Source organism: Copadichromis virginalis, linkage group LG15, assembly GCF_057382275.1.
Source record: "Copadichromis virginalis isolate Kocher_CV1m ecotype Utaka linkage group LG15, C_Virginalis_male_GT1.1, whole genome shotgun sequence".
Taxonomy (NCBI): Eukaryota; Metazoa; Chordata; class Actinopteri; order Cichliformes; family Cichlidae; genus Copadichromis; species Copadichromis virginalis.
Window position 1 is genome coordinate 25,275,875 of NC_140632.1, and position 14,050 is coordinate 25,289,924.

The window sequence follows — 14,050 nt, forward strand, 5'->3', positions numbered from 1 at the left end:
AGCTCCAAAGAAAGGTCATTGCATTGATGGAGGCCATCATTAGGCTGAAAATTTAAAATAAACCAGAGAGAAAGCAAACATTTTAGAGGTGGAAAAATCAGAATGTCACTGAGCAGCTCGGCAACAACAAAAGGCCTGAAAACGTGCATGATGACAGAATTATTTCTGTGCTTAAAAAAATAACTTTTAACCCACGAAAGTGATGCTCGAGGGGCCAGAGTATCACTGTCCAGGTCTACATTCAAGAAATGCCTTCATGAAATACACAGACTTTACAACAAGGTGCAAACCGCTGGTTACACTCAGGAGTGGGAAGGTCAAAGTTCACAAAAAAGCATCTAAAGAGCTGTGCAGATCTCCAGAAAATCCTTTGGACAGTTGAAACCAATATATAAATCATTTTGACAATAAATGTGGAGATTATTAGATTGTTGTTTCACTGCCACGGCTGCTGTTCCCTTTCCAAAAGCCTTGGTGGGGAAAAAAAGTGCTACGATGGATGCATCGTCTTTATTTCAGGAGGCCATAACCGTCAATCACCCCACATCCGACCACCGCAGATATGTTTCATTTTGGACAAATAAACTCTTCCACATTTGGTTGTTTGTCCTTCTGACCAGATGCCGCTTTCTGCTACATCGCTATTCAGTTCATTTCAGTTTAGTTTATACAGCGCCAAATCACAATAACAGTCGCCCCAAGGCGCTTTATATTGTAAGGTAGACATAATACAGACAAAAACCCAACAATCATATGACCCCCTATGAACAAGCACTTTGGTGTCCAGGGGACTGGATAATAAGGACTGATAAAAGGAGGTTTGATCCTTATATTTAAGGTTATGTGAGAGTGGCCGGTGTTCCTACTTTGGTAAAACATCCTACCCCAAGTAGTTTATGCACATTTCTGCTGTCACAGAGTCATTCCAGCACAAATGTAAGTAGGTATGACGGTTTGCCACTTAACTTTGCCCATCAGAGTATGCTTGTAGCTCACATTCATAAAGCCAGGATGGTTTGCCACTTCATTTTACCCGTTAAAGTGTGCTTGTAGGTCCCATTCAGAAAGGTAGCATGGTTTGGCACGTATTTATACCCGTGAGAGTATGTTTCTAGCTCTTATTAACAAAGGTAAGATGATTTGCCACTGAATTCTAGCTGTAAAATTATGCTTCTAGCTCATATTCACAAAGGTAGGATGGTTCGCCACTTAATTTCGTGTTGTGCGCATGCGTAGAAACAACGGGTAGGATGGATTCCCAGAACACCTGTTCGTTCTAAGAAAACTGGGCACTGGGTCTGAAATGTTTGTTGTTCTCAAACAGTGAATGCAGCACGTTTATCAAAGTCCGTGAACTCAACATCACACTGAGTGTTTCAGAACAAACATCAGGCGAATGTGAAGAAAGTTCAGAAAAAAGCAGGGATCGAGCATGTGTCCTGCCCCACAGTTCAAAGAAGGCGAAGCTCCAAAAAGATGAAAAACTTGCTCCAGGTTCTCATGCTCTGTTTGCCCCCTCACAGGGAGCAAGTAGCGGGTCTGAGGGCGGGGAGGAGGAGGAGGAGGAGGAGAGGGAGCCGCCGTTCTCCGGGCTCCTCCTGCACTGTTTTTGCGCGCAGCGATGGAAGCGGTGTGCCTGCTCCCCCTCCTCCTCCTCCTGGGATTCTCCGTGTCCTCGTCGGCGGTCTGGGACCTGGTGCTGCTCCACACCAACGACGTACACGCTCGTGTGGAGGAGACCGACGTTAATTCCGGGAAATGCGGCGTTAACGGGCAGTGCTTCGCCGGCGTGGCCCGGAGAGCCACGGAGGTCAGCAGGATCCGCAGCACCGAGAACAACGTGCTGCTCCTGGACGCCGGGGACCAGTTCCAGGGTACCGTGTGGTTCAACGTCTACAAGGGGGCCGAGGCGGCACACTTCATGAACAAGCTGCGCTACGACGCCACGGTAGGAGCGCCTCCTGTCCTCCCCAGCTCCGCTGTTCAGGTCCTGTAGATGCTGGGTTAACTGAGTAATGCTGAGTAATCAGATTACTCTCTATGGTAGTGATCGTAATTACCCGTCCCACACAGACATGACCCCCCATCCACCTCCTTCATCTGCTCTCTGCTGCCAGACAAACAAGGATGGGGGGGGGGGGGGGTCTAATGAAGTTCAGTGGAGGACTGAAATTTAGAAAATGTTTCTGAGCTGATGAGATCCAAAGTTTGAAGAAAAAAGCACAAAACAGGCAGAGAGCGAGCTGCTTACTCACATCTGGAGAGCACAGCCACATGTGCACCAGCTCAGAGGGGTGAAACAGAACATCTGACAGCCCGAGTGCATGGTGCTGCTGTCCCTGAGTTAGTGTAAGAGCTGAAGCATTCAGACGGTCTGATCTGATAATTACCCAAATAAATTACTGCAAGATCCTAATTGCTTTTATGCCTTTAGGGGCTTTATGGAAATCTTAGCATGAAGATGAAGAGCAGGAATATAAGCATCTCAAACACAATTTTGATCTCTGCAGAGATGGTGGGGTCCAATCATCGTGCTGGTTTTAATTGGGAGAGGCAGACGCAGGACTGCACTCAGTGAAAGGCTTGATTTATTGGTTCAGGTTTAAAGGTTGCACTCGATTTTAATTCATCTAATTATTCAGCTTCTTCTCTCTTCTGCTTTTTAACTCTCAGACAGAATCAGAGATCCAAGTTTAGAGTCTCCATTTAATTTACTTTTGGTGGGTAACAAAAGTACGTTTTTATTGGCTCAGCAAGTCTAAACATTTCGTCTTTTAAATTGTGAAAGTGGGAAGAAGGATTTGTTTCTACCAGCCAAGAGAGCTAAATGTTACACAGCTGAATACAAGTTCATGAATGAAAAATAAAAACACATTACATTTAATTAATTTATGTGAAAATATGAATGACCTCACTGAGTACACAACAAAGCAAGTTTCCATAAGGCAAAACAATTTGCGGCTTGGTGAAACACTACACCCACTTAAACTCACACCATCCAAATTTAAAGGTCATCTTTACCCCCGTCAAAGGTTTTTGGTTTGGCCTGGAAACTCCAGCTCATCTCCTGTCATCGTTCACCTTCAGAGGCTTCAGGGTGTTTTACTAGACGTTTCTGCACAAAGTGTCACCTCAGCAGCTGAATTCAAGGTGTACAATCCTGCACGGCAAACTCCTAAATAAGCGCTTGTGAGCTGATGAGCCCCCTCCAGACTTAAATGTGGCCGGTTCCACTAACTCTGCTGTTTGGTCTCCGAGTTGTTTGCTCAACTCTGATCACCAGAAACAGAAACTACACCAGCGCAGTTTAACAAGGTTAACGTTTTCTTTGTATGAAGGTTTGAGGTCTGTGGTGAGTTTATAGAAGCGCAGGAAGTGCACACAGAAAGAAGAAAGGAGCTTTATAGATCACGTACGAAATCATACAGAGTACAACATGCAGTGACATGTGTCGTGTCCGAGCTGCGGACGTAGCCGCGGCATTCCATGGCTTGGTGTTTTGGCATGGGGGGCCTAGCCAGGACCCTTACTGTATACTGGGAGGGAATCTGACTTGCGGCTTCTTACCACTACACCATCCAGCTGCAGCAGGATTTTTATTTTAGCCCCAAACACTGAAACAAGAAAATAATTACATTTTCAGAAGAAACTCTGTCTATATAACCAGAACAGGTTCAAAAGCAAGAGAAGGTTTTTCATATGAAAGCAATGTTTGAGAAGGTTCCGTGGTTTTAGTTGGTGAGTGGACGGCTTCATGGCCATGGGTGATGTGAAGGCAGTTATGGTGGTCCAAACCAGAAGAAACTGAAGGACAGAGCGTGAGCTTAGTTGGTGGGGTGTTTTGAGTAACAACCAACTTCTGCTGATCAGTTCGTTCTTTGTCTCCAAGCTCTTCATTCCTTGTTTTCTTTTTCAGGTTTTTGGGAACCATGAGTTCGATAATGGAGTCGAAGGACTCATGAAACCGTTCCTGGAACAGATCAAGTGTCCCATTCTCAGTGCTAACATCAAACCGGACCACACTCTGAACGCAACGTTTGGGATCACTTATTTACCTTATAAGATATTTACCATTGGCAGAGAGAAGGTGGGCGTGGTGGGATACACCACACAGGAAACACCGGCTCTCTCCAAGCCTGGTAAGTGGCTCCTCTGAGCTTCTGACACATTTATAGTAATGTGAAAAAACTCCCATGGAAACTGTTTAATGGTTTATTAATGAACAAATACATCAGTGGATGTAGTGTTTTCCTGTGAAAGGAAGTAACTGGTATCGGGAACTGGGATCACGCTTTAATTTGGAAAATAACACCACAGCATTTCCATGAGGATTAAAACCCAAGCTCTGAGTTGGGCCTTTCCATAATCCTCCATTCATCTTATTTATTAAGATCCTTTTAAATCAGGTTACAAAGTGTTTCACTGGACAAGATTGGAAACAACCATCAAATAAAACATCTAAAGTACAATGCATTTTAGATGTGTTCTGGTAATGACTGCACCCTGGCACAGTGGAGAAACCCCACAGCAGAACATTTCCACTGCCATGCTTCACAGTTGCTGTGAAGTTCTTCTTAAAGCTCTTTGTTTCCAAAAAAGCCAGCTGGGGCTGTGGCCAGACAAGAAGACCGTTGATCCATCTGCCCAGGTCACGTGACTTCAGAAGGCCCATTCTGTGTTGTAGTCGAGTATTTATTTCCCCAGGAAGCTTCCTGTGGAGGTCAGATTTGTTCAGATGTTTTGGCGATGTTTTGGGGCTACTGAAGACTTCTGTGTTTGAATGAGCTGCGACGGCCGGTCCCAGGTGTTGGAACGTGCAACATTTATTGTTCCTTACAATGGGATGAATATACTTTGTCTAACTCGAGCTGTTAAAACATCCTTGTCTGTTGGCCACCAAATGGTCTTCAGGCCTACATGAACACTGAAATAAGGACAGGACATAGAAATACTTTGTTCTTCTTCCTCTTCACAGAAGTTTGTTGGTCACAGCAGAAATAACTGTTACTTATGATAAATCACAGATATAAATATGAAAATAGTGCCTGTGCTGTTTTTTGGATTTGGCTGAAAAGCAGACAGACATGCACAAACTGACCGGTGCCAGTGTTTCTCCCCAGGACCTCACCTGCAGTTCCTGGACGAGGTGACCTCTCTACAGGTACAGGTGGACAAACTTCGGACTCTGGGGATCAATAAGATCATCGCTCTCGGTCACTCTGGCTTCACTGTAGATCAGATGATCGCCAAGAAGGTCCGTGGGGTCGACGTCGTCATCGGCGGACACACCAACACGTTCCTGTATACAGGTAGGAAGGCGGATAAAGCTGTCACATCTGCCACATCTGTCACCTACACTGTGGGGCTCACACTATTACTGAAGGCTCAGGCAGTTTTTAACGATTTAAACTGATCAGCAGTTAATGCATTTAAATAAAGTTTATTTTGCTTGTTTTTATGTTTCTTTTTTTTAAGTAATCTCTTTCAGTGGTCTGTCAGTGTTGTAAGTCCTACAATGCTGATTAGCATTATAGGCGAAACAACAGATTTTACTTAGACGGGTAAAATCCTCCTCATACCTCAGCTGATTTTGCCCTGTTAATGGTCAGGCGGTAAAAACAGTGACCTGATTTTTCATCCAACCAATCTTAGTTTTGTTTTTTCGATCTGCTGCTGTGGCTCTGCTCTTTCATGCATCTTCATGAGCAAAATCATTTACATCTTGCTTCATGCATTTCATTCTCCCGCAGTCCATCTCTGTGAGGCATGTCTTTGTTTCTTCATGGGAGGAAACTTTGAGTCTTCATCCCTCTGGCTCGCTTTGGAGTAAACAGGCTGTCTGTGCGAGTGAGCCTCTTATAAATAACTCTGAAGTGTTGCATGTAAATGGGCAGGACGAGGTTTGGACCTCTAACTGCACAGATGTTTTCCTGCAGTGTGGAACTGCCTTCACTTAGTGGCTTGGGCAGCGCTTCATCACTATTTGGGGATCAGGAAGGAAGAGAGTCCTTGAAGTCTTCCTGTTGTGCTGATGTTGTGCAGATAAACCTGCACAGCGAATTGGACTTGTGTTTAGACAGCCAAGCATCATTAATCAGCGTTGGTTAGTGGATATTCTAAACGTTGCTCTTTTTAGCCTTTAGCTTCTTCGTGATGGTAAACATTCCCCTGGAAGTGTCACGAATGCACAGATTAGACCTCAGACAGTGAAAGGATGTTACTGAAGAACAGGAGAGTAAAAAAGAGAACTGTTTGGAATTTCATTGAATGAATGAATATTTATAAGTGCAGATTTCACATCTTTGTCTCGGAGTGATGTCATCAAACTGAGTTGATATCAGACTAGAAGAAGCTCTTTGAGCCGCCTGCCCAGGTCACATGACTTCAGAAGGCCCGTTCTGTGCTGTAGTTTTGAGGCTTCCTTCCAGGAAGATTACCGTGGAGGATGAATCTTTTCAAATGTGCCCTTTGACACAAAGAGCTGAGAATGTTTTGGGGTTCCTGGAGACTTCCAGGTATTCTGAAAGCTTCATTTGATGCAGTTTCATCCTTCATTTTTGAGAAACTGCCGCGTGATTAAGTGATGAGATGTTTAGACCATTAATGGAAGACCAGCTGACAACAGTCTTTACACTTTATGATGTGAATTACTGCTTTTTAAAAAGTGTGGTGAACATGTTTTAGTCGTAGGGGAAAAAAATCTGCGTGTAGTTTATATTCAATGACTTCAATAATTCAAGTTTATATTCAGAAAACTTATCGTCTTTTTCTTTCCATCTTTTGTTTTTTCTGCTGTTTTTCCAGGAACTCCTCCCTCTACTGAAGTCCCAGTTGGTACATATCCCTACATGGTGACCTCAGAGGAAGGGCGAAAGGTTCCTGTTGTGCAGGCCTACGCCTTTGGAAAATATCTGGGTTACCTGAAGGTCTCTTTTGATGATGCTGGGAATGTAGTGAAGTCAACTGGAAACCCCATCCTCTTGGACAGCACCATCGAACAGGGTAATGAAGCAGAGTCTGCCATCTTTGTTCTTCGTTTTCTGTTTTTTACCAGATTCTTAGTGCTGTCTTTGTGCTGTTGGAGGATTTCTGATTGTAGTTGTCACAGGGTGACAGGGCACATGAGGGATCTCTGGCGTCTTTTGTGGATGTTTTGCCTCAGCAGCTGAAATCTGAATGTTCCTTGAGAGAGTTTGTGGGATCTTTTATCTTCTACTTGGTGCAAATTGGACAAATCTGATTGGCTGTCACATTTAGAGCTCACATTCTCTGAATGTATTTTGCCATTTTTGTGCTACGGTTCTGATTTTAAATTTCATGAATAGCACAAAAGCCCCTGGGACACCCTCCGAGCTGCACAGCTGTTGATGTTAAAAGAAAATGCTGTTATGCATTAAAATTGTAGCTTCTACCCATTTCTATTACTGTGCTACAGAAGGCGTATAAAAGATGAGTGCGCTCACTGTCGCCGCCGTCTTTTATTAGTGTAATGTTGGCCATAATTTACATAGCAATCAAATATCAAACCTTCTTTAGTATTCAGTATAATTTGAAGCTACAATATGATACCATCAGTTCATCAGGAAAGTCTTTAAGGTCCCAGATAAGGGAGATATTTGTCTTTTGCAACCCCTGCTGATCATTAGCAAGAATCCAGGTTAAAGGCACTTCCATACTGACTTCATTGTTTAGATCCAGTCTCTATGTCCATCTTTTATACTTGCTATGCTGAAAATTGTGGATTATGGGGAGAGTAAGGACTTATTAAATGTGCTGGTTTCTATGTAGCATCTTTTTCTATGTCTTTCTATCCAACACTCACGGTCTAATGAATGCAGGCAGTATCTTGCCCAAAGATACTTTTTGGCCACCACCAACCTTCACATTAGTGGGTGGTCTGATCCGCCTCCTGAGCTACAACCACCTCTGAGGATCCACACTTAAAGTCCTCATCTTGTCATTAACCCGAGGATTCTGTCTGGAAGTATTTTTATCAGAATCAGAATCAGAATACTTTATTGATCCCTGGGGGAAATTATTTTTTGTTACAGTGCTCCATTTTAAACCAACATTAAGACATTATGACCTTGTGTATGCTTGCAAATAAAATTAGCTGCTGTCATGTGCATATACCAAAGCTCTGCTTTTTGCAAACAGACATCTTTTTTTTATCAGATTGTTTATTTTTTTTTGATATCAGAAGATTGTAAAACAGAAGCAGGGAGCTTGGATGGAGTGGAGTGGATTTTAGTCGGTCAGACAGAGTGGGTTATGTAAATGATGTGTAGATTAGGAGCTTGGTGTCAAAGCAGTAACGCAGGCATTTAAAACTGTTAACTGCTTGACTGTTTTTAAAACTGAATAATGTCTTGCACAGATTCGGAGGTGCTGGCTGATGTGGAGGAATGGAAGAAGAATCTGGCCAACTACTCGGCTCAGGTGGTGGGAAAGACTCTGGTCTTCCTGAACGGCTCGACTCAGGATTGCCGCTTTAAGGAATGCAACCTGGGAAATCTCATCTGCGACGCCATGGTGAGCCTTTAGAGAAATACTATTACTATTATGTTCCTCCTCCTAGCTCTCAGAGGCTTGTAGCTGAGGGTTAGCAGTTAGCATCATCTCCATGAATCAAACTTCAGACTAACTCCAGTTTAGCAGTTTAGGCAGTGCTATCTGTTCCAAAGTTCCAGAACTATGAATTAAACAGTATAAAAGCACTATAACAACGGCTAGCATATACATCTGTCAGAGGTGGAGAAGTTGTAGCAACATGCCATAGATCCACGTGTGACCGAGGAAATCTGCTTCCTGTTTCTGTTCCTCAGCTCGACAACTACATCAGCTTCTCAAATGATGTCCAGTGGAACCACGTCAGCGCCTGCATCTTGAACGGAGGAGGCGTTCGGGCATCTATCGACGAGCACACGAGGAATGGTGAAGTCAAATAAACAGAGCTGTATTTCATGTGCAGAGTCAGAACATTGGGACAACCTGTTATTGACTACTTGGGATTTTTCTTCAAAGCAGTTTCTGATTTGTGTCAAGAGGATTTTATAAAACTGTTTTCTGTGATGGACTTCCTGTAGGTTCAATCACAATGGAGGACCTGATAGCCGTCTTACCCTTTAGCGGAACCTTTGACCTGGTGGAGCTAAAGGGCTCCACGCTGAGGAAAGCTTTCGAACACTCGGTGGAACGATACGGCCAGAGCACCGGAGAGTTCCTTCAAGTGTCCGGTATCTGCACGTTTACATCTACTCTGGTTATTTGGTTCATACAGAAATATCAGTGTTTTTTTTGGCACACAATTTTAATTGATGTCCAGTGGAACCATGTGATCTTCTGACTTTTACTCTGGTGCAGCTTTGAAGTGCACAATTGTGATTTTGTTGGTACAAAAACTTATGTCATTGCCCTCCAGCGCTTTCACTTCATAATTTCAGGTGGTCCAATATGAGGTTCAATAGGTTACTCAATGTCACTATAAAAGCCATACATTCTCTGATGTTCCCCTTCAACATCATCTTCCTGTGTATCTCTGTACAACTTCTGTACACCTCCACAAAGAGTAAATGAGCTAAACTTATATAAGCATTCTTTTTACTCTTTACATCCAGAACTGGGTCTGATCGATTGCATCTCATTTTGGACAAATTCAATTTTTAATATGACGATGGTACCGGATGGGAAGAGTTCAGTAAAGCATCTAAATCTGTTGAACCTGAACTTTTTTTGAGAAACCCTGAAGTAGGAAGAAATCTTTGTGGGAACATTGGGTTTGCTTTAGATAATAAAACCATTCGATAACATTTCCACAGCCCACCCATTCCTGCTGCTTTGGATTTGCTCTCCTTTTTAAAATACCTGCTTGTGTTCAGCTTATGAGAACAGTTTTTCGCTCATCCGGCCAAAGAAACAATGAGCTTAAGCCATTTCAAAGCGACTATCTCTCCAAATTTCACAGTGGCGCCCGCTGCTATATTATTGGTCAGAATCTAATCAACTTCTATACAGTGTTCACCAAATGGGTTTTCACCCAAACTGGCCACATTTTTTTGTTTTATAAAAAACTGTGAATTGTAAAGGATCCTGAGCCACATGAGCTACTGCATCATTGATATTCTGGTTTAAAGTTACAGTCTTCTTCATTCAGATGAAGAACTGTGAAAGTTTGACCTGGAAAGATGGACTCAGTGTACATGTAGATGGTGACATTACTTAGTTTTTAGATTGTGCCATCAACATTTGCCTCATTGAGAAAACTTAAAGAAAATTCTTGTCTTTTGCAAGGCAACAGAATCTGAAGCTATGAATAACGTGGATGTACAGAACATCAGCTACATTTGATAGATTGTACCCTACTTACTTAAATCCAGTGTTGAAAAGCACAGCGTGCCTCAAATGTTGTCCAAGTACTAGAAACCGGGCAAGAACTTAAAAATATCATCATCTGGTTGGTTTCAATCAGGATCTATCTGACCCAGGAATTAGTCAGCACCAGAGAGAACCTGAGTACTCTGTTGTGTCAAGACTCTTTCACCACATTATACATATTCCTCATGTATAAGGAGCTGGAGAGAACGTTCTCTGTTCTTACTCTCCGGCTTCCCGTACAGTACATCTGATTCAGACTGATAGTGTCTCTGTTTCCTCCAACAGGAATTCGTGTAGAATTTGACCTCTCCAAACCACCGCAGCATCGCGTCAAAAGCCTCAGCATCCTTTGCACCAAATGCCGCGTTCCTGTCTATGAACCCGTCGAGAATGAGATGGTTTACAAGGTGGTGCTGCCGTCATACATGGTGACAGGAGGCGATGGATTCTCGATGATCAATGACGGGTTCCTCAAACATAACAGCGGTGAGGGTTTTGTTAGTCTTGCGCTTGGTTTAATGTTTTTCCAGCGCTTCTTTTCACACTTGTTTCTTTTGCTTCCAGGGGATTTGGACATTTCAGTCGTGTCCAGATACATCACACAAAGAAAACAAGTTTATCCCTCTGTCGAAGGACGCATCAAGCTGTACAACTCAGCTGCTGGACTTGAGGGCCAAACAGCTTCCCTGATTTTTATGGTTTCACTCGTGCTTCTCTGGAGTTTCCGTGGAAACATCTAACTTTTAAAAACTTTTTTCAAAGACAGTGAAACCACGACGGATTAAAATAACACCCTGATGTAATCATGTAGGACCGGGAAAACTTTCTTCATAAAACCCTGACATTAATGACTAATACTTTTTTTATAACGAAAAGGGAAGCCAGTGTGGTAATACCTTTCACTTCCCTCTAGGAACAAATGTGGACAAAAGTGCAAAAAACGCAGCCAAGAGTTGAAACAAGTGCTGCGGTTTCTCCAGTAATCACTGGCAGCCTCGAGGGGAAAAAAGTGCTGTGGTCAGAAGAAAAAGTGTAAAATATCTTTTGTGTGTAGCTATAACTCGTCTTCCGTATACTTTGGCCTCAAAATGAAATCAGCACCAACAAGGCTTTTTGTGTTTGATCTTTTTTAAGCTCTGCTAACTGTGAGATCCGGAGGAACCATCAGACTCCCCCACACCACACCATTAGCCAAATACCTGCCTACTGTGGCAGATGCACAGTGGTATTAATATTTTGCACATTTGGGTACTGACGGGTATTGCACTGCTAAGCTGGACAGTGCCGCCATTTCATAATAAACATATGGTAAAAACTGAGTGTGCGTGTTGAGTGTTTAGCTGTTAGCTGGTGGAAAGCTGGTCACTTGGTCTTTCTACCAAAATGGACCAGAGTGAAATACAGAGATTGTGTGTGTTTGTGTGGTGTGGTGGTGGGGACTTGCATATATTAGATGTTTCAGATCATCAAACTTTTTTTTAACATTAGACAAAGATAACCTGAGCAAACAGTTTTTAAATTGTGATTTCATTTATTCAGGAAAAACAGCTATCCAAACCTACCTGCCTCATGTAAAAAAAAGTCCCCCCATGATTCATGAATTGACTGTAATAAAGAAAATTTTTTGAAAAAGTTTAGTTTCACTGCTACACCCAGACCTGATTACTGCCAGACCTCTCAAGAAATCACTTCAACAGAACACATGGATGACTCACCTAGGTGGTCACAGGAGAACCAGAATAACATCTGAACAACTGCAGGCCTCACTTGGCTCAGTTAAAGTCAGAGGTCATGATTCAAGAATGAGAAAGAGATTGGCCAAAAATAGCCTCCGCGGGAGAACTCAAGGAGAAAACCACTGCTGACCAAAAAGATCACAATGACTCGTCTCATATCTGCCAACAAACATCTGGGAAAATATTCTGCGGACTGATAAAGTGTTTGTTTATCCACCTTGAGGAATCACCAGTGAAGCACTTCTTTTGATTATTTATCAAAGCATTGAATGATTAAGACAGTTCGCTGCAGCCAACTTTCCAGAAGAGCTTAGCCTCCCTAGCAGTTCACAGAGCTTTATATGAGAATGTGCATCTATCTAACCAGTTAAAACTGGTGGAATGAAGCTGCTTGTTTTTTGCAGGCCCTGAGCTAAGAAGTGGCTATGATGGATATCAGGCACCAGTCATCGTGTCTACAACTGCCTCAGCACATTCTTTTATACTGATATGTCTGCAAGTAATTATTCAATCAGTGAAAAACTAAACATTCTATTAATCCCGAATGATAATCAAACCCAAAGGGATTGATACGGTGGCCCTGAGAGGCCAAACGGACTGCAAGTTCAGAAAACACTTGCAAAAAGAAAAACACCTGCAAAAAGAAAAACATGTCACTCCTGGTCCAGGAGTGACATGTTTAGCCGCTTGTTCTCCTTAAATTGCTGGCTGTCTGAGTGGTGTCCCAGAAAGGATGTGGGCTTCATAGATAATTGGCAAACCTTCTGGAGGAAACCTGGTCTTGTTAGGAGAGACATCATCCATCCCACTTTGGATGGAGCAGCTCTCATTTCTAGAAATATGGACAAATTCATTAAACCCCCCAAAATATGACTATCCAGAGTTGGGACCAGGAAGCAGACTTGCAGTCTTACACGCCTCTCTGCAGCTTCTCTCCTCCTGCTACCCCCCAAAAACCCATCTCCATAGAGATTGTGTCAGCTCCCAAACAGACAAACTAAAAACCAGCAACAAACAACTTAAACATAAACAATCACAAAGGAAGAACAATAAAGTATCCACATCTGAACCAAAGAGTAAAACAGTGAAATGTGGATTATTAAATATTAGGTCTCTCTCCTCCAAGTCTCTGTTAGTACATGACTTAATAATTGATCAACAAATTGATTTACTCTGCCTTACAGAAACCTGGTTGCAGCAGGATGATTATGTTAGTTTAAATGAATCAACACCCCCGAGTCATTCTAACTACCAGAAATCTCGAAGCACAGGCCGAGGGGGCGGTGTGGCAGCAATTTTTCACACCAGCCTATTAATTAATGAAAGACCAAGACAGACTTTTAATTCATTTGAAAGCCTGATGCTTAACATTGTCCACCCCAGCTGTGAAACTCAGAAACCAGTCTTACTTGTTATCATCTATCGTCCACCTGGGCCTTACACAGAGTTTCTGTCTGATTTCTCAGACTTTTTATCTGATTTAGTTCTGAGCTCAGATAAAATAATTATTGTGGGTGATTTTAACATCCATGTAGATGCTAAAAATGACAGCCTCAACATGGCATTTAATCTGTTATTAGACTCAATTGGTTTCTCTCAAAATGTAAAAGAACCCACCCACCACTTTAATCACACTCTAGATCTTGTTTTAACATATGGCATCGAACCTGAACATTTAACAGTGTTTCCTGAAAACCCTCTGCTGTCTGATCATTTCCTGATAACATTTACATTTACAATAATTGATTACACTGCGGTGGAGAGTAGACTTTATCAAAGTAGATGTCTTTCTGAAAGCACTGTAACTAAGTTTAAGAATATAATCCACCCACTGTTATCATCTCCAATGCCCTGTACCAACACAGAGCAAAGCAGCTATCTGAACGCTACCCCAACAGAGGTCGATTATCTTGTTAATAATTTCACCTCCTCACTACATA

General features: G+C 42.6%; 1 protein-coding gene across 1 annotated transcript; it reads left to right on the forward strand.

Annotated features, from left to right (window-relative positions):
• The first annotated feature begins 1,364 nt into the window (after positions 1-1,364).
• On the forward strand, positions 1,365-11,919 carry nt5e (5'-nucleotidase, ecto (CD73)). Its single transcript, XM_085432665.1, has 9 exons — positions 1,365-1,948; positions 3,917-4,139; positions 5,121-5,309; positions 6,805-7,002; positions 8,378-8,532; positions 8,826-8,934; positions 9,087-9,236; positions 10,660-10,860; positions 10,939-11,919. Exons 1-9 carry the CDS (start codon positions 1,622-1,624, stop codon positions 11,112-11,114), a joined length of 1,728 nt encoding a protein of 575 aa, XP_085288791.1. The 5' UTR covers positions 1,365-1,621; the 3' UTR covers positions 11,115-11,919.
• The last annotated feature ends 2,131 nt before the right edge of the window (positions 11,920-14,050 follow it).